At 36.3% G+C, this 19,389-nt stretch overlaps 1 protein-coding gene across 1 annotated transcript in view; it reads right to left on the bottom strand.

The window, feature by feature from the left end:
* The window catches only part of LAMA2 (laminin subunit alpha 2), a 514,111-nt gene that overhangs the window by 65,434 nt on the left and 429,288 nt on the right, over positions 1–19,389 (bottom strand). Inside the window, exons 42-45 of the mRNA XM_024551868.4 lie at positions 9,727–9,843; positions 8,080–8,262; positions 6,493–6,498; positions 3,709–3,863 (exon numbers count right to left, since the gene is read on the bottom strand). Of these exons, the coding sequence (XP_024407636.2) occupies positions 3,709–3,863; positions 6,493–6,498; positions 8,080–8,262; positions 9,727–9,843 (461 nt within the window). The remainder of the gene's footprint in view (positions 1–3,708; positions 3,864–6,492; positions 6,499–8,079; positions 8,263–9,726; positions 9,844–19,389) is intronic.

Raw genomic sequence — 19,389 nt, 5'->3', positions numbered from 1 at the left:
CCAAAATTCTAGTGGGGCTGGATTAGTAATCAAAAGTAACTGTGTGTGTGGTTTGTTTTATCTTTATTCCATATATGCTTTATAAGCTTATGGCAAGTTTAATGACAAATAACTTGTTTTTATTTAAAGAACACACTATTATAATACTCCTCAGTTACTGTTAAGAGAAGAAATGACTGAATATGGGTGGGATACAGGGCCGTTTGGTCACAGGAGGAGTTTCTGCCCTTGCTTAGATATACCTGGTAGAAATGATAGGGGATTACACAATTGGTGTGTTAAAAAGAGGGTGGCTCACTTCTGGTCAAGATGGCAGCATAGATAAACACAGCTCATCTCCTTACCCAGCCACATCAAAATTACAGCTAAACATAGAACAACCATCCTTCAAAACATCAGAGTTATACCCAATATGCCAGCAATTAATCTTACAAAGTAACCTACTGGTCAACTCTTAGACATTTATATGCCAAGTACGCTGGATTTTCTGTTTTCTGGCTGATGGTTTTGAATGTTTTGAATACATGTTCAGTACCTGAAAATTTCAGGCAGCCCAAACTGTTGGTAACCAGTCCCCTACCTACTCATTTCTCATTGAAATATTTTGTGTTTTTATTTGCAATTTTAGATATTTATTTTAACTACCTTAAATTAGGTAATCTAAGTACAGCATTTATAAATTTCTCTAGAGGGGCAAGGTTTATGAAACAAAAATATCCTCTTAAGATATTTGGTTCTATCAACTGTTGTTATTTCTAAAGCGAATCCTTAGTAAGACTTCTAAACAAAAATCACCAAGCATTAGGTATCTTTAAAGCATTTCTCATAAACATTGTTTACTGATTCATCATCATGAACCCAGTTAAACATTATTGAAGATCCCATTATTATATCTATTGGATTTTCATGCATTTTTCATCCAACAACTCAGTCATTCATTTAAAAAGAGTATAAGCCACTCAATTTCAAACTCAACGAAGCAAAAAACAAAACAAAACCCAAAAACCTACTTTAAAATAAATGTCTGTAATTTGCTTGGTCCCATTGTATATGTATCAAGGCTGCATCCAGACTCTCACACCAGTTTACAAATATTTTTACCAATCAGGCAAATGTCATCTTCAATTTGTATAAAACTTATTGAAAAAAAATTGGCTGGTTACATATTTCTGACATCTTATGAAAAGTAGGGCACTTTGCTGTAACTGCTATTTCCAAAAGTGATTGAAAATTTCCTTAAAAGCCATAGGCATTGGTCACTTTTTCTAGCATTAATTTTATACCTGTCTTTCATTTTGTGTCTGGAGACAGGTAATACACATTTACATGCCAGAATTTTAACTTTTTCTCCAGGGGAAGGGTTTGAAGTAGGAAAATTCTCACAACTGATAAATATATGGGCATATTTCAAAATTTCTTTACCATGAAGATATAACAAAAATGTCCAGATGGTAGTTACAGAATAATCATGGGGATGTAAAGTACACCATAGGTAATATAGTCAATAATATTCTAATAAGTATGTGTGGTGTCAGATGGGTATGAGATTTATCAGGGCCATCAATTAGTAACTTATATAATATCTAATCATTGGGATGTAAACCAGCAATGAATGTAATACTGTATATTAACTGTGCTTGAAAAGTAAAAAATATTAGAAAAATTCAGATTTTCCCACCTGAAAACTAAGCAGAGTATGTGGCTGTATGATTCACAATAGAAGATTTACTATTATTGCTTTTCCAAACTCAATACTGCCAAACACAGGGGTGGTATATCAATCTCTTGTTTCTCCTGCCACTGACACGATTGGCTCTTGTAATGCAAAATTTGCTTCCTCCTTTGTAGTTTTTCTCATCTGTCCCGCAAACTACTTCCAGATTCATATTCAAAATGCTCAGCTCTGATTACATTCTATTTTATAACCAGTACTTTCAGCTTCCCCTCACCAATAATGTTTATTTCAGGTACAATCGTAGCTAATGAAACTAATTAGCTTACACTATCCAGGGCCTGAAAATACCTGGCCTCTTCACACTTTTCCAGTTTAAAGGTCACTTTACCAATAATCTTGGCAAACCAGACTGCTCCTTCAGAAAACAACCCTAAAGCTCTCTTCTCTCTCTGCCTTGGCTCAAGCTATTCTCCCTTCTAAGAATGTTGCTCTCCCCATGCCTCTCTGCCCACTCCCAGGCCCAGCATTATGCCACTTTAAGGCCTGGCTCAAATCCCTCCCTTCAGAGAATCTTCTGGCCCCTATCAGAGGTGATCTTTCCTTTAATAACTTTATAGCATTTCCATTGTTCATACAATGCAGAACAACATTCTGCATTAGTTGAGAGTTATTTGAGTACATGTCTTATTTCTTTTACTACGGTGTAAACTTCGTGTTCCTCGTTCATCTTTGTGAACTTCACAGCAAGTAGCCTTGAACCTAGGAGATGGTTTTTCTACATTGGCTGAATCTTAGGGAAAACTCCAAACCTTGGAGTGAGATCTCACTTAGTTTTACCCCGTGATTCACACAAACAATGATCAGCTGTTCTCCTACTGCCTACGTGATTTTCATGTTGTACCTCAATAAATATCTTCTGAACCTTATCTGCTTTTTTTTTTACTGCGCTTATGTACATTATCCTCACTAATATTTCTGTTGTTTTCTAAGTTTCTCTTCAGTCCGTCATGGATTCTTTTTCTAAGTACACCTTGAACGTATTGACTTGGCCTTCTTTAGAGGTATTGGAAATGCGGAAAGGAGGACCACAGATGTTTCGTCACTTGGCTTTATATTCCTGGTCGCTACTAGAAAAATATAAATTGATAGATTAAGAAAGATCATTTCTAGTCATTCTAGCTTCATGGTTGTTGGGAAAACAAAATTTTTGAGATGGAAAACATGGGTATCTCTAAAGATTTAAGTTTAAACATGACAACATAAAAAATGTTATTTTTTCCCTTCTATTTCTAAAAATGATCAAGGGGATAACTTTACTCAGCTAGATAAAGTTTCACATTGGCATTAACAATTCTGTCATGGTTCATTAGGATGTTATCTTCTAGAAAGTTCTGCTTCTATCCTAATAGTCTTCTAGTTGTTAATAAAGACCGAAATTTTGAGACTAGCTAGGTGTTTCCTAGCCTTACTCCAAAAAACAAATTGTAAAAATATCCTAGAAATTTCTTTTCATAGAGAAATTTTACAAAATTTGTTTTGGTTACAGAGTTTGTAATCAAAATAATTTATGTTATTGCTCACACTCAAGGAAAAAATGTACAGAAAAGAATGGTTCCTCTTTGCTGTTACTTCATATAACCTTGTTCATCAATTCCTGTTACTTTACCACTGGTTTGCCTTTTTCTGCGTTCATCAAGAGCAAGGCACTCTCATTCATACTTTTTTAGTATACAAAAATAAGGTTTCCATTCTTGCAATTTGCTTTGCTCTATCTAAATAATAATAAAATACATCAGAATTTCAATTTAGAAAATAACCAGTGGTGATTATTCTTCTCAAGAGTTATCTTTTGAAATTTATGAAAAAAAACCTCAAAACATTTAACCTTCCATTCCCCAGCTCCCCTAAAATAACTTCCAGTAAATAAAGAGAAACAAAAATCATTCAACAATATACCTTGGGGAACACATTTCACCTGGAAATAATAGCAAAACCACAACCAATGACTGATATTGCAAATAAAAACAGCTTACAGAATTGGCTTGTTTCCGGGCTTGGTTTATCAGTTCCTTGATCTCAGAGATGTTTTTCTTCAGGTTATCCTCTAGTTCCTTGATGGGTTTGAGTTTATTGATCAGTCGGTCAGCTTCTTGCTCTAGATTTTTCACGGTGGCATCTGCATCTGCAACTGCATAGGACAGGATTAGCACACACCACACATACACATGCACAAGTACAAACATGCATCCATGCACACACATGCAAATGAAACTGGCAGCATGCTTAACTAAATAATTAAAAGATTTTTATCTTATCCACATGGCAAAAGAAAGACCATGGCTGTTGCAGCGGTTTGTGATGGCAAATGGGAATATTTTAGCTGGGACTCAAGCAGGCCGGAGGAGGAGCTTTGGGAGAACGAGGGCCAGCAGTGGCTTTGTGAGGAAAATGGAAGTTAGCATTGAAGGTTGTGAATATGATAAACGTAATTCAATCCTTCATTTCTAGCTTCAACCACAAGCCAACCTTTACAGAACAGAATTTTAGTCATAGAACCAGGGAAATGAAAGTGTCTTTAAAATGTCACCTAGTCTGTCCAAACCAGACTTGTATTTAAATCAGGCTTCTCACACAAAAGTGGTTTTCTTTCTTTTTCTCACTGTCTTTATTTGCACATCTTAAATAGAGAAGCTATCAAAATGTCTTTTGAAACCCTTCAATGTTGAACAACCCTTAGACTAAAGGCCTATTTTATACTTGAATTAAATCTTTCATGATGCAGATCATTTTCATTTTGTAGAATAGCTGATTATCCTGCTCTCTATATTACATTGAACCATTTTAAACTGCCATTGTTGTAGATAAAAAAAAAGGTTGAATATTGACAATTTGAAAAGGGGTATAACCCCAAAATGACTGAAGGTTATCACTGGTCCATGGACATCCAGAATGTGCCTTTCATAAGAGGGCAAATGACACATGGAAAACCAATTATTCTCTCTCTAGGATGCTGACAGTCTCATCCAAACTGCATCATTTATTATCTGATCAAGCATATATTGTTCTGTTTTCTGTCACTGAGACCCTGATTAAAAAGTGAAACTGCTTAAGGTCCAAGGCTGCATGCCCTGCTAGACTATGAATGATCTGCTCTCTGGCTGACACTGCACCCACTGGGAACTAATCCTCAGGAATTAGTCAAAAGTGTTCAAAAGGAAGGAAATTATTAGTTTAAACTGAGTTTAAACTAAGAATTGTGAACTCATGGCCATAACTATGAGTTACATTGCTGGTGATGTTTAAGAAGACATAGGTCTCTTATTAACACTAACATGGAGTTGCAGGATCATGGACATGGAGCTCCTGGTGCAGGGTATTGGGGTCAAAGCCCTTATTACATAATTGTGTAGATAATCAACATAATAACAGGTGTTCTTTCATTTTGTACACCTTTTAAGTAAAACACTTGTCCATTTTTCCTTCCTTTAATTCTCCAATATTACTTTGATATTTGAAAAATTATTCTAGAGTTGAGGAAAATGCTTTAAATTAAATTCCTACGAGAGAAAAAGGGGGTTAAGCAAAGACTACCTAGGCTTAGGCAAATAATAGATCCTTTTCTTCTAATGCTCTTAGTAGTTTCTATCAACTGTTTTAAAATGGATTCCACAGGTTCCCATGCTCCCTCCCTTTTTTATCCTCTATTTTTTGGAGAAGTTTAAATCATATGGAAATTATCTTCTTAGGCCCTGGCTGGGTAGCTCACTTGACTAGAGCATCATCCTGATACACCAAGGTTGTGGGTTCAATCCAGGTCAGGGCACATACAAGAATCAACCAATAAATGCATAAATAAGTGGAACAACAATTTGATGTTTCTCTCTCTCCCTTCCTCTCTCTCTAAAATCAATAAGTAAAAAATTACCTTCTTAATGGTTTAAAATTAAATCATCTGTGATATTGAGTCTGATGATTTCTTGTGCAGTAGTTTTTGAAAACTTCTTTCTGCCATAATTATTTGACTGTGTAGATTTTTAAATAACTTCTGAAGATAAATTGGATAACAATGTTTTTCATAGAAAATTATCTATCTCTCTTAAGCTTTAAAATTTATAAGCATACACAGAATTTGCCGACCATCATTTTATGTGTCAAATTTTCTCTTATCTGGTTACATCTCCTTGAGAACTTTGTCTCTTTGTGCTTTATTTTCTTTATTAAGTTTGCCAAACATCTAAAATATTTGATCTTTATATTCCTAAAGATCGACCTTTTAGATTGATCAAGTCCATTATTTTTCTGTCTTCTGACTCAGTAATGTTTTTTCATATTCCTTCTTTTAGTTAATTTTGTTTTGTTTAACCTATAGAACTGGTTAAATTGTTTATTTCAATGCTTGCTTGGTAATGTAATTGTACTCATTTCCCACTGAAGACAGCCTTCTTAGCTCTTGATATGTTGGATTTTATTACTATATTATATTTTCTATTTTGCAGTTTTAATGATTTTGAATTAAAACTATGGGATGTTTAAGAGAATATTTTTATAGCCCAGTGGTTGCTTGTTAAGATTTAATTTTATTTTATTATGAGTTTCTCTAAATATAATTCTCTAAAGTATATCAAATATATTCACGTATTAATTTTTGTAAAGAAAGATTTGTTTTGTATGTCTAGCATTAATCTTGGGATACTGGAAAGAATACCTATACCATGTTTAAAGCAATACCCAAACATAACATGCAGGGCTGAAGCTTTTTGCAATAGGCAATCAAACATAAAAGTTACTGAAAGGTATGTAAATAAACATATACATACTGATTTCTGCAGGTAATTTCATGTGGAAGTAAAACAGAAAGAAATTAGAAAATTCATGAGGAAATATTTTCTCGACATTTTGACTATCACAAAAGACACTTTTTGCAACAGGTACTAATTACAAAGGCATCCCATTTTAAGTCAAACTAGTCTTGTCAAATAAAAGCACCAAAAAAACATGTCATTTAGAGGCTTATGCTCATATTGAAAGGAACTTTACCATAATGTTCTAAACAATATAAAACAGACCTGTTTAATTGATTTTACACATAATTAACTATCTCGATACAAGACAAGATCAAAAAGGGTAGAGATAAATATTATGAAAAGGCCACTATCAGCTAAGAGTCAGTCTGAAACTGAATGAAATGATATCTTAAATTATAAAATAAGTGAAATAGTGATATTTACTTTAAAAAGTATGTTCATTCTTTTCTGGGGTGGGGCTGGCAATATGATTTGCCGTGCATATGAACCATTCATTCAGATGGATTCTTTGATCTATAGGGACAAGCTACCTCTGGGCTTACATAGGAATAAATTAAGAAAACCAGTGTATCTTGTCTTTTTCTTTTCTGAAGAAATGGCGAGGAGTAATCCTTCTTCCCAGGTCCGATGCGCATGCTACCTTTGTTTGCCCTCTTCCCTGCTCATGAGGGAGTCATGCTAGTGTGTCTGTTTCACAGCATCCTTGGCATTTGATCTGAGGCTATGGTGCTGAAAAATCAGACTTCATCCCCCAACCAGCATCTGAGTTATACAGCGTATAATGTCAATAACAGGGCTTTTGTTGTACTCTACAAATATTCTAATAATGAAAACGGTATGTAAAGAAGGCTACTACTCTCTTGAGAGTAACAAGTCCAAAAAAAATCAAATGTCTCTTTCGGTGAAATTGCATACTAAGATAACATTTTATCACTTCACAGAATGGAAAAAATATGTAAAAATCCTAACTTTATTGACTGTACTTAATAATTTAAATTATCATTATATTAAGTTCTCCTACATTTCTTGGTAAGTTCTTATTAACTAAGTAAAATTTGATGCAATGGACAAAAAAATGTGAAGAAATATTCTGGGTAAACTAAATAAATGCTTTAATTTCCTGAAAATGTTAAACAACTAAAATCTAAATAATAAAATATCAATATTTTTAATGTTAATGCATTTCACGTTGATACCATTTTAATATCATGTTCTAATTGTAATGCTCCTTGACCTCTATGTTGCATGGACCTTCACCAGCTTTGAGGATATAATTTCCCCAGCACAAAGATATTTTCAGTGACAGTGGAGGATTAAAGGTATTTGGCATTACTATACCCAATGTTATGCAGACTTTGAGAATTCCTAATTTCCTCTTGATTGGACACAGCGTGGAGGGGGAAAGCCATGGTCCAAAGCTGGGAGACTTGAGTTCTAGTTCTGGAGCTGCAGGGACACTCAATTCCTATTGTCTATAAAACGAGGAAGACAGACCACACCACTAGGAGGGTCTCCTCCAGCTCTAACTGTATGAGTCTAGGGTATGTTTTTAGTGTGAATAAATAGATGATATAATCAAAATGAAAAAGGGAATCATACTGTTTTTTGAAGGATCTTTCACCAGAGCATTTGTTTTGGCTACGCTGTCTGCTAGTTGATTATAATTTTTCTTCAGGCCATCGAGGTTCTGGTGGAGATCTTTAATCTGTGCCAGTACATCTTTTGCTGTGTCATTCGCTTGTCTTGCTTTGTCCTTAACAGCTTGCAGTTTAGCGGCTGTGTCTGTCAGCAGAAGGTATGAGAAACAAAGCAAAGGGTCCGGAGTTAGCGGCTTATTCCAGGTTTGTCAAAGTGAGGCCGCAGCCGGCCGACCTCGGGAACACACGCACGAAGGGAAAGGCTGAACTTTGTCTCATACAGTTGTAACAAATAAAGTAAAACTTTAGCTAAATTAAATTTTCTCAGGGACCTTTGCTATGAATAGCTGATTGGTTCTTAAGAGAGCAAAGTGATCACCCTAAATATTCATTGTAGAAGGTATACTGTGATTTGCTGTTGCACATATTAAAGAGAGAAATTTATCCACATGAGTCTCACAGCTTCATAGAAAGTAGGTTGAGGACTTAATCTGCACATCCATGTTGGGGGGACGTGGAATCACTGTATTTTAGTTTAAGGGTAGAGACAGATAACATACTTTTCTAGGTATATTAGACTACGTGTTCATGTATTTACATTTTTGTTTACAGCCCTGGAAATTTACTACATACTTTCTTACTACTGAAAAGGGGATATGAAAATCTAGAAAGTTATTTGGATTTTTCACATTAAAAGAAAGTAAAAATAGTTAAGATTTTATTATTTTCTGCATTGTATAAATATATGCATTTATTTTCTTGATCACATTTGTATAAAGAAAATATACTGTAGACATAGACGCTTACTAGTATATGGATTAGTAGTTAAGAACACAAGCTCTGAAGTTAAGCTGTGGCGTGCAAATCTCATATATGACGCTTTAAACAATGACCTTCAGTGTCCTCTGTCTCAGCTTGTCATCCATAAGGTGGGAATCATACTACGCCTCACTTTATAGAATAGTATGAGGAGTGCATACACTCGAACATATGAGTAAGCGCTCAGTAAATGTGAGCAACCCTCGTTATTATGTCACACCCTGAAACATATACATATAGTAACCTAAAGAATGGTGTTGTTGGCATGCCAAGCAATCACTTCAAGCACCTGTGATAGGTAGGAAGATATTACAGACATGGTTCAGCTGTTAATGGTTTTGAAAGCTGAAACATTTAAGGAATTGAACTGTGCTGAATTACGTGTTGAGGCCGTTGGCTTTCACCTATTAATGCAGATACAGTAACAACCTGTGATTTTGTGGTAGTACATCAACATTTCAGAGAACAGTGTCTGTATGATTTTATACTTTCTACTAAAATGAGATTTCCTGGGCTGAAACATGAAACAAAAATACAATAATAAGAAAGCTGTATTTTCCTTTTTGTAACATAGCCCTGTGGATGTCAGCTAAGGTAACAAATGATAAGGAATATCACAGTGTAAAATATTGTTTAGTTTCTTATTTTCACAAAGAAGAACTAATAAGAAAATAAGTGTCTAATATTCTGGCAACAGTACAAGTGTAATGTTAGAAAACGTGCTAGAAAATATAACAGTCTTTAAAAGTTCAGCACGACTGACACGATTTGCCCTGTCCTGAAAGCTCACCATTTGGAATGGCTGATAACTTCCCCAGAGTGTCATTCAGGGCTCCCAGGAGATGCCCATTTCTAACATCGGCATCTTCTAATCTGGTTTTCAAGCCATTCAAATGGTCATCATTTACTGTGAACAGAAAACAAAACAAACACCAAAAGATAAAACAATTTTAATAATCTCTGAGCTTACATCTACAAATACAGTTTCAGGTTATTGTAATGCAAAGTTTCCAGAAAGCAAGACAATTGACTTAATTCATTTAAATTTATTTAATTTATTGGCATCTACCATAAGTATATGCATTTCAGAGCATAACAAAATATGTGTGTATATGGTCATTTGACACTTCAACATGTTCAACAATTATGTCTTCTTGGTATCCGATTTGATTTGATTATTTTCTATGGAGGAAAGACTTCAAAAGAATCAGTCTTTCACTGCATTTGTAATGATGTCCTCTTGACATCACTCCCACTGTCACATTTAAAACAATTTATTACCAAAATGGAACATTGGATTAGCTTTAAAACATCTCAAATACACAGGATTGTTATGTAGAGTCTCCCGATTTCAGTCAACATCACTTATTAGTACTTGTTTGAAACAAATATAAATCAAAGTAATGGAAAAACGATTTCTTGCATATTTCTGTAAAACTGTCCTACTTTTTAATAGAGAAAACCATATTGTACAAATTGCCTTCAAATACGCTTTATGTAAGTTTATTTCTTGTTATTTTAGCATGCTTTCTTTATCATTGAAAATGTCATTTACTAGATGTAATATTATAAATGTAAAATTTCCAGTTTCTTTCCATTAGGTCTTAACATTGTTTGAACTTTAGGTTAGTTTGTATTATAACACTAACTAAGCAGTTCAGTGTTTGAGGGTAATAATATAAAGAGTAAAAGTTATGAAATGCTTTAGGGGAAAGAAAATAAGGATCTAATTTGCTGATAAAAGAATGTTCGTTTGAACATTTTAACTTAGATATGTATCAAACTCCAAATGTATATGAATATTGACTCTGTCTTCTTTTTCTTACATTGTTTGTTAGCAAACTGAATAAATAAAAGATGTAAAACTCTACATTTCCCACAACACTTTTTACCTCTCCTGACCGAATAAAGCAGATTATTTCTTGAACATATTCAGTCCCTTGAGAGATGCTTGCTAATTGATTCAATTCACTGCCCAGAAATGCAAAACATAAATTGAAGGCAGAGTCTACAATTAGGGAAGCACACCGAGAATGGATGGACCAGGAAGGAGAGGATGCCCTAGTTCCGCCTGTTCTGATCTGGCCGACGTTCAGTGTCAGGAGTGACTGGCAGTCGCTGAATGTGTGTATGTTCCATGTTTAGTGCTTGTCACCTTTGTTGGATCAATTTACTTAATCCTCACATCCTAACTTTTATGATGTATACACTATTACCATCCCCAATTTACACAGGAGGAAACTGAGGTTTAGAGAATTTAAGTAAGTTTTATAAATTTGCATGGTTATTAAACGGCAGAGTTGTGATTCAAATTCAAGAAGTCTCATTTTGGAAATTATGCCCGTAATTACTGCATTTTACCAGGTGTTGGCAGTCAAGCAAGGATTGGTGGAGCACGTTAGGCAGTAGCGTTCTTCCCCACCTCTACTTGCTCCCCATCCTCTTTTTCCCTCTCTTCCTCCCTCCCTTTCTCTCCTTTTACTTTCTCCTTTATTACTTAAAATAATTGGTCACAGATAAGGAGATATTATGACCCTCACATAAGCAATATATATACGAGGTCTGCCCAGGAAAAGTCCAGCCATTGTTAATATAACGACAATGGTTTGCACAACATCTATGTAACCTGGCAGCCAAGGATGGTGGACTCGAATGCACAGGTGTGAACAAGGACAACTTCACTGTACTAATCAGTGGGGGTGGTAGATGCCATTGAGTGATCATGTGTACTGTGTGGCCATCACATTCAAAGTGACTAAGCAAGTAGACCAACGAATCTGCATCAAATTTTGCGTTAAGTTTGAACATTCCTCTGCAGAAACTATTCAGATGATTCAGAAGCCTGCAGCTATGGGCACCTGGTGATTGACAGCTTCATCACAACAACGTGTCCACTAGTGCATCCCATCTCATGCGGAGTTTTTTGGCGAAACATCAAATCGCTCAGGTGACTCAGACCCCCTACTGGCCAGATTTGGCACCTGTGGTTTCTGGCTTTTCCCAAAACTAAAATCAGTTTTGAAAGGGAAAAGATTTCTGACCATCATTGAGATTCAGGTAAAAACAATGGGGCAGCCGATAAGGATTGGGAGAACTGTGTGAGGTCCCAAGGTGCCTACTTTAACCAGGATTGTGTCATTGTCCTATTTACAATACTTCTCGTATCTTCTATCTTCTTCAACAAGTGTCTCTATTTTTCATATTACATGGCTGGATACTGTCTGGACAGACCTCCTGCGATCAAATCGGAATAATTGAGAGAGGATTAACAATGCCTACGTGCAAAATGGGAGGCAAATGTGCAAACTGTGCAAAGTGTTTCACATTTCAAAAGGCAATGAGCAAAATATAGAAATCATAGTTCAAAGTAAAATAGAAATAATCACAGACTTGAAATAAAGCAACCAACATTACCATGATTAAAGAATTGTAAAGCCAAGGAACAGCGAGATAGCATTTTTCATCTATGAGACTGGGAAAAGTGAGATGCCTGATAACACCAAGCGTTCCCAACAGTGTTGGTGGAAGTACAAATTCTTGTCATTTTTTGAAGAGCAACTTAATAAGTTTATTAGAATTTTAAGTAGATATAAATTTGACTCAGCAATTCTACTGACAGAAATCTACCCTACAAATATACTTATAAATGTATATCAATATATATCTTCCAGGATAGTCATAAGATATTTATTTATAATAGCAAATAAGCTTAGTATTGGGGGATTTTTATATCAATATGACATATCCATTCAGTGGTATATTGTAGTTTTTAAAAAGAATTAGATGAGTAGGTGCTGGTATGAAAAAAAAAGATTCTTAAAACCTTTCTATGAAAATAAGCAAGGCGGAACATAGATAGACTGACACATAAACAAAAATTGGTCGGGGTGGGTCCAGTGGTGGGTAGGTGGGGAAGAACATACCAGAGGACCTTGACTTAGACAGGAACTAGGAACAAAACAAGTAAGGGAGTTAATGGTGTGAAGGGGGTGTACTAAAACTTTTCATTTTATACCTGATTGTGCTGGCTAAATTGTTTTCTCTACGTAGATATTTTTGTTCTTTTATTTAAAATAGTTGAAAAATATACCTAAGCAACCTTAACAATGGGAGGCTGTCATTTGCCAACACCAAGACTGTTATTTTCATCACCTTCTTGGTACCCAGAATGGGCAGACCAGGAGAGACTACATCTAGCAGAACAGAGTCCAGACGGCCTTGATGTGACTGTGTGCCCATCCCTTTTAGAGTTCCTTATTCTGGGTTCTAAGAAAAACTGAGCAGGCCTCTGGCAGTGGGAGAACAATCTTCATTTATTGGCTTTTATCTGGGAAGAATAAGGAAGGGAAATGAAGATAGAGGATTCTTAACTGTCAGTGTTTTGGATGTGAAGAAGAGTACTGAACATATTAATTAATGATACACTTCATTCCATATAAGAGTTTTATAGGCAGGCAGATTAAACCACTCTTATACTACAGCAATATAGGCACATAATATTGTTTACTGCATCTTCTTTTAAGTTCCAAGCCAAAGACCTGACCTCACTAATAAACAAAGTGTAAAATATTCCAGCAAAGCATGGCTTTAAAATATCAATATGCCTATTTCAGTTACTAAAATATTATTTTTAATGCTAATTCTTCAAAATATGCTGTCTAAGAAATTAGGTTTTCTCCTTTGTCAATCACAATGTATCTTTTCAAAAACTTATGTTATTTTTATTTTCTGGACTAAAATAAAATCTTTGGAGAGGCTATGAAAGTGTACTTTCAGAAATTAATTCAGTCTGATGATAACTGTGATATTTATATTAATTCCTTAAGAATAGTTAAAGGGTTGCTCTTTTGATATTAACTTGAAAGTCATCATCAATTAAGGAAATGGAATGGCATAAATTTCACTTCTTAGCTTCTTGATCAGATTTGATTTTTTTAAATGATGAATTATTCAAAATGTTCTGACATGAAAGATACTCATACACAGTGAAAAAACATCAATTTAAAGGGCATCCTTTGGTTTAGACTGTTTTATGTATTCTGATAGCAAATACTGAAGAAATCAGAATCGTGCCAATTATTCGGAAGCAAGGCTGATCTGAAGAACGTTGTCAATGCTGTCCCTCAAGTACCAAAGCAGTGATTTTGATCCTCTGCACTCCGTACTAAAAAGTCAAAATATAAATATTCGGACTGGCCTGATTTCTATGTTTAAGCTATTTGACCCTGATTCCTTCTTACATTATCCTTCCTTAGGTTCTGGTCATTTTTGGAAGTAGTTTCTAGAATTTCTCAAACCAAGTCTATTCACTCTACAGCTCTGTCAACAGAACAGGTGAGTAGAAGTTGTGTATGAGAAGGATTCCAGGTTTTACAACAGAAAACTCACAAAACTATAGCAATGAAAACCTACAAAAAGAAGCACTCGAGGTGGCTGTAAATGAAAAGATAAATGAGGTGGAGTGTAGGAATAACCAAATGGAAGGGAAAATGCTTGAGGTCCAGTTTGAAATGTAACATGGCCCAAGAAACAGAATCATTGATAGTTAAAAAAAAATCCAACCCAATTCTTTGCTTGCAATTTGTGGAGATCAAGAAAAGGATCCAGTTTATAATCCACAGTGACACTTTGTAGAATTTCTCCCATTTCTTCAGCTCCTGGGCCCATTAGCTGTAGCTGTCATTCTGTTTATTTTCTCTGTGGGTATCGCACCACCAAATCTCCAAGGCTACCTACCCAACTGCTTCAGCTTTGGTTCTCCCTGTCTGATCCTGTCTCACACATTAGAAAGACCAATATGCAGAACTGGGTTCGACAGAGACAGAGCTCATGAAGGGAGGGAAAAAGCAGGGCAGCAAAGGTAGACAGTGCACAAGCCCTGACAATATCATTTCCCTTCGGCGCCTAACCATTGTCAAGACAGACATATTTAGAATGAAATTCACTAGACAGAGTTGTAATTTGCTTCCACTTATAATATGTATTTACTCATGCTTCCCATGTTCCTAACACTGTGCTAAATATTAGAGTTTAGTTAAACTAGAACTATTAATATTGAACTATTCCATGTAATACCTCAAAATAAGGCTGTTACTAATAATGTCTTTAGTCATTAGTAATGTTTTCTTTTCCAAAACTTTAGCCTTTAGAAAAAGCAGTGTAGTGCCATGAAATCAATAAGCTTGTAGAGTTGGAAGATGTGAGTTAAAATACCTTCTATCCCTTACTTTTTACGTGTATCAAATGAAAATAATACCTTCCTTCATATGACTGATATGAGAAATCAGTGGTAGGATATATAAGAAAGCATTGGGCTTATCGTAGGCAGTTAGTAAATGGTAACAAAGTAATCCGCAGTAGTCTGATAATTCACATTGGTTTGATAATTGTCCTGGTGTATTGTCCAGTTCTCAATAATGTTGTCTATTATTCACTTTCTACTTTATTTAAACTGCATGGTCCAGAACTAGTTTTGCTTATTTCCCTTTTATAGTTTCTAAACATATGTATATGGCCCTCATTTTCAACTAAATACAAGAGTGACATTTTCAGATTTAGTGGAAATATTTTAGTTGACTATTCAAAATCATCTAATTAAGTTCTTCAAATGAAATTTTATTTTGTCTTAATATGAACAGGGCACAAATAAATACTTTGAGAAAATCCCTCATTTACAAGGGTGAAATTTGTGGACCTGCTATTAATTTTGAAAGTTTCTGGTTAAATACACTCAACCACCAAATTGCCATCTAGATAACATTTTGCAATGAACTTTTTCGTTCCCATGACATTTGTCTTATGATGAAGCACTACTTGTATAGATTCATTATCACTTCTTCTTTGCTCCTTTACAAAAAATGAAGAAAGATTCTCTCTTTAGGATTTCTTCGTAAAACAAAATCTAATTAATCCATATAACTTCTGTTTCCTACAAATGTGCTCCATTTTTTGTTCCAGAGCCTCTTTTCAGAATGGGAGAGTCGGTTAATCTCTGCAGTGATTCTACCTGTAGTTCTGAAGCAGAAAGTTTGGAATAGGCAAAGCATCTATATGGGGTCACATGGAAACCTTGATTTTGACCTTCCTGGTAATGAGGGACTTCCTCTACTCTCAGGTCTTCATCCACTTATTCACTCATGTGTCAATCATTTATTGGGGCCGTGAATGTCAATGTACCACCTTCCGGACTATGGCAGAAGCCCAGAGTTTTTGTCCAGCACTGGTTACAAGCGCCAACTTTGGAGCCGGACTAATCTGAGCTAAAGTATTGGCTCCACTACATACATGCAGTTTATTCAAACTGTTAATATTTCTTTGACTTACATGACTGTTTTTACATACTAGAGGCAGCGAACTTTACTAAATTATATGATTACTCTTTGTAATTTATCAATTTCATTATAATACATAATATTTTTATCTTTGGATATTTTAAGAACATAAAGAGTACAATTTCCCTCAAGTCACCTTACTATAACTTTTCAATGTCTATAGTCCTCTGTCTTCTTAATATTGAGATTTCTAAAGAGCCAGCTGCCTAAGTCAACGCTACGATCCGGCGCGGGCTCCTGAGAGGTGCGCAGAAGCAATAGCAGCTGTGCGAGGAATAAAGCTGGGCGAAATCCAGAGCTGCGTGCCTGGGCCAGGATGCCTGTCAATAGATTTGATGAGGTTGCCACACCATCTTTCCACTTTTTGTACGTCTCATCCTCTTCCATGTCATTCCTCTGCTTTCCTTTCCCCAGTTACTGTCATGAGATTAGGGCGGGTCCTATATCTGACTGCCTCTTTTTTCCTGACTTATGTACTAGAGTGACCATGCCTGGGGACCTTGGAGATTGCTTCATGTGTTCATACAGACACAGGTTACTGGGAAACCCTGTCCTGATCCAAAACTACTTGTTCAACATGGGCACAGGGTCTGACAGGCCCACAATAACTGTTTCGCTGCAACCGAATATGTTCTTCCTCCCACTGGAGGGTCATAGTAGGAGCCTGAGGAGAGGAGGGAAGGGCACTTGTCTGTGGCAGGGTGCTGAAAGACTGGAGACATCAGGGGAGAGGGGAGTCCTCTCTTCAGCCAGTGGGATGAGAAATTAAAATGACCAGACATCAAAACTGCGTATGGTTCCTCTCTGACAAGCTCTAAAGCTTGGCGGTGGGTCTGCAGGTCCATTTGCTTTAGCCTGCAAGGTACTCTAAAGGAAATTGAATTTGAACACCTTTATGTGAGACAAGTACTCTTTGGTTTCAGTAGTTCTCACCTATCCATGTTTGCCAGTATTTTGCCCCTTTCCATTTTAACTCCTAAATGAGTCCAACCTAGTTTTATTTTCTTGATTTTCTCTATTCACACTCCAACAGAGGAACTACAATGCTGTATCAGGGATCAGCAACTTCTACAAAAGAAGACTGCTTTGTTCCCTGGACTGTGGTAGGGCTGAGGCTCTAGACTTGATTTCACCCATATATTCCAAAAAACCTTTTTTTTTTCTTTTTAAATCAATGGGACAGATTTTGTTTGTCTTTCACATGCTTACTTATGGAAAGTCTCATCCTGCCAAATGGTAGTATGTGAATTCAGAAGGAGTGTACCTTTAATAATAAGAGAATGCCTTAGCCAAAATGTAACCTGTGTATCATACTTTGGTTTAACATCACTGCAGCATTTCTGTTTACTCTCTTTTCGTAATCTAAAATAATAACACAGAAACTTAACAGGTCAGAAATTTCGAGTGTATTACATTCATGATTGCAGAACCTTTCTGATATAACTGTCTGGACCGAATGACAGAGTGTTTGGAGGATCACAGTATAGCAGGAAAGCATTGACTTCCTGGATAAAAAATTAATGTTGCAATACTTCTGGTGCTGTTCTGTGCTGGACAGCACCGCATGTGTTGCAATCCACTGATTCAATATTTTTGGGTGTGGGGATAGATATTTGTATCTCATGTGAGTATCATCCATTTCAGAGACATGTTATCTGTTTGTTCCTAAGTAATTAAAAAAATTCACTTAATCTGGGCAAAGACAAGCATCCAGGATAAATTAAGAAGTAAATAAAGTTGAAAAGTTTTTCTATATATGATAAGGTATATCCTTGTAAAACCTTAGTATTCTCAGACTTGTAATATACTGTCCTCAACTTCATCCCTTGCCCTGTGTTAGGAACTTCCCTGCCTGGTTTCAGAAGCTGTAACCTGCCATGGCTAAGGCTGAGTAAAAAGATCTTGGGACCATAAGCTCCTAAGGAGACAAAGCTTATTCTCCCACCAGGGCCACCACCTCTGTCCCCATTACTTCACCCTGCTTGGCCCTGAGTGGATGACTGGTTAGCCAATGATGGGTAAGATTCCTCAAGGGACAGACAACTTAATACAGGCATGGTCATGATGGGGCTCTCAAGGAAGGACTTGGGAGCTATAGAAAAAGGGGGTGATGTACCCTCACCGCCTAACTTTGACATAGCCTGAGTCCTATTCTGTCTGTAAGAAGTCTTGTAATCTCTTGGCTGACCTACCTTCCCTGCCTGATTTAAGCCTGAAACAATGACAGAGGGCGGTGCAGCCCTGGGCAGGAATAGGTAGTTCCCCGGGGCAATGAGGCCTAAGAAAGAATGCACAAAATCCTGTGAAATCTGCTTTGCTAAGAATGCCCTCAATTTACTGATAAGGGTCCAAGCATAAAATGAGTTTGTTTCTCAAAGTTTTATGGCCCTTTGGCAATCTGACCCTGACTTAGAATAAGCCCTCATAGTTCTTTGAATGTTATCTATTGTTTGATCATTACTGCCTGACAATGATTGATGATCTTCACCTGTATTCCTGTTCAAATTGAACCCAATAAAAGCCCATTGAGGAACAGGCTCAAGGCCCTTCTCCTCTGAGAGATTGGCCACCTCAAGCAGATCATGTCTTGGTAGACTTATTCTCATCTGTGGTGGACGGGGCCGAGGGTGGGGGGGGCGGGCTCTGCGGGTGGGGCCCCCCACACCCTGTTCATATTGCATAGGAATCTCAACTGGCTATTTTATTGACAAAATCTCGTGTCAATCTGGAAAGTAGTGTTAATTCATCTCCCAACTCTTACGGTCATCAATTTGTACCAAGCCCCATATACATCGACAAACTATTTTTGTCCTCACAGACATTCAGTCAACACAATGTAGACTGACTTCAGATCTGAAATGAGCACAAGGGTAGATTCACTTTTAACAAATGTATATTCAAAAATTAAAAGCCAAACAAATTGCTCCCAGCAAGTCCAGACCCTCTCAAAGCAAGAACGACACGAAAATGGGAAGAGAGCAGCATTAAGTCATTCGTGATGGAAGTGCACACACTGAGTGGATTGTACTGAGTAAAACATTGGGAATATGGAGGATATACCTTGTGCTGGCCTCACAATTTTTATTCCTTCTAACTTGAGGCACAATAGAGAGAGAAATGAC

This window comes from Desmodus rotundus, chromosome 11 (assembly GCF_022682495.2).
Source record: "Desmodus rotundus isolate HL8 chromosome 11, HLdesRot8A.1, whole genome shotgun sequence".
In the NCBI taxonomy this organism is placed as follows: Eukaryota; Metazoa; Chordata; class Mammalia; order Chiroptera; family Phyllostomidae; genus Desmodus; species Desmodus rotundus.
The sequence above is the reverse complement of the archived record's forward strand: the minus strand, read 5'-3'. Positions and strand labels throughout refer to the sequence as shown.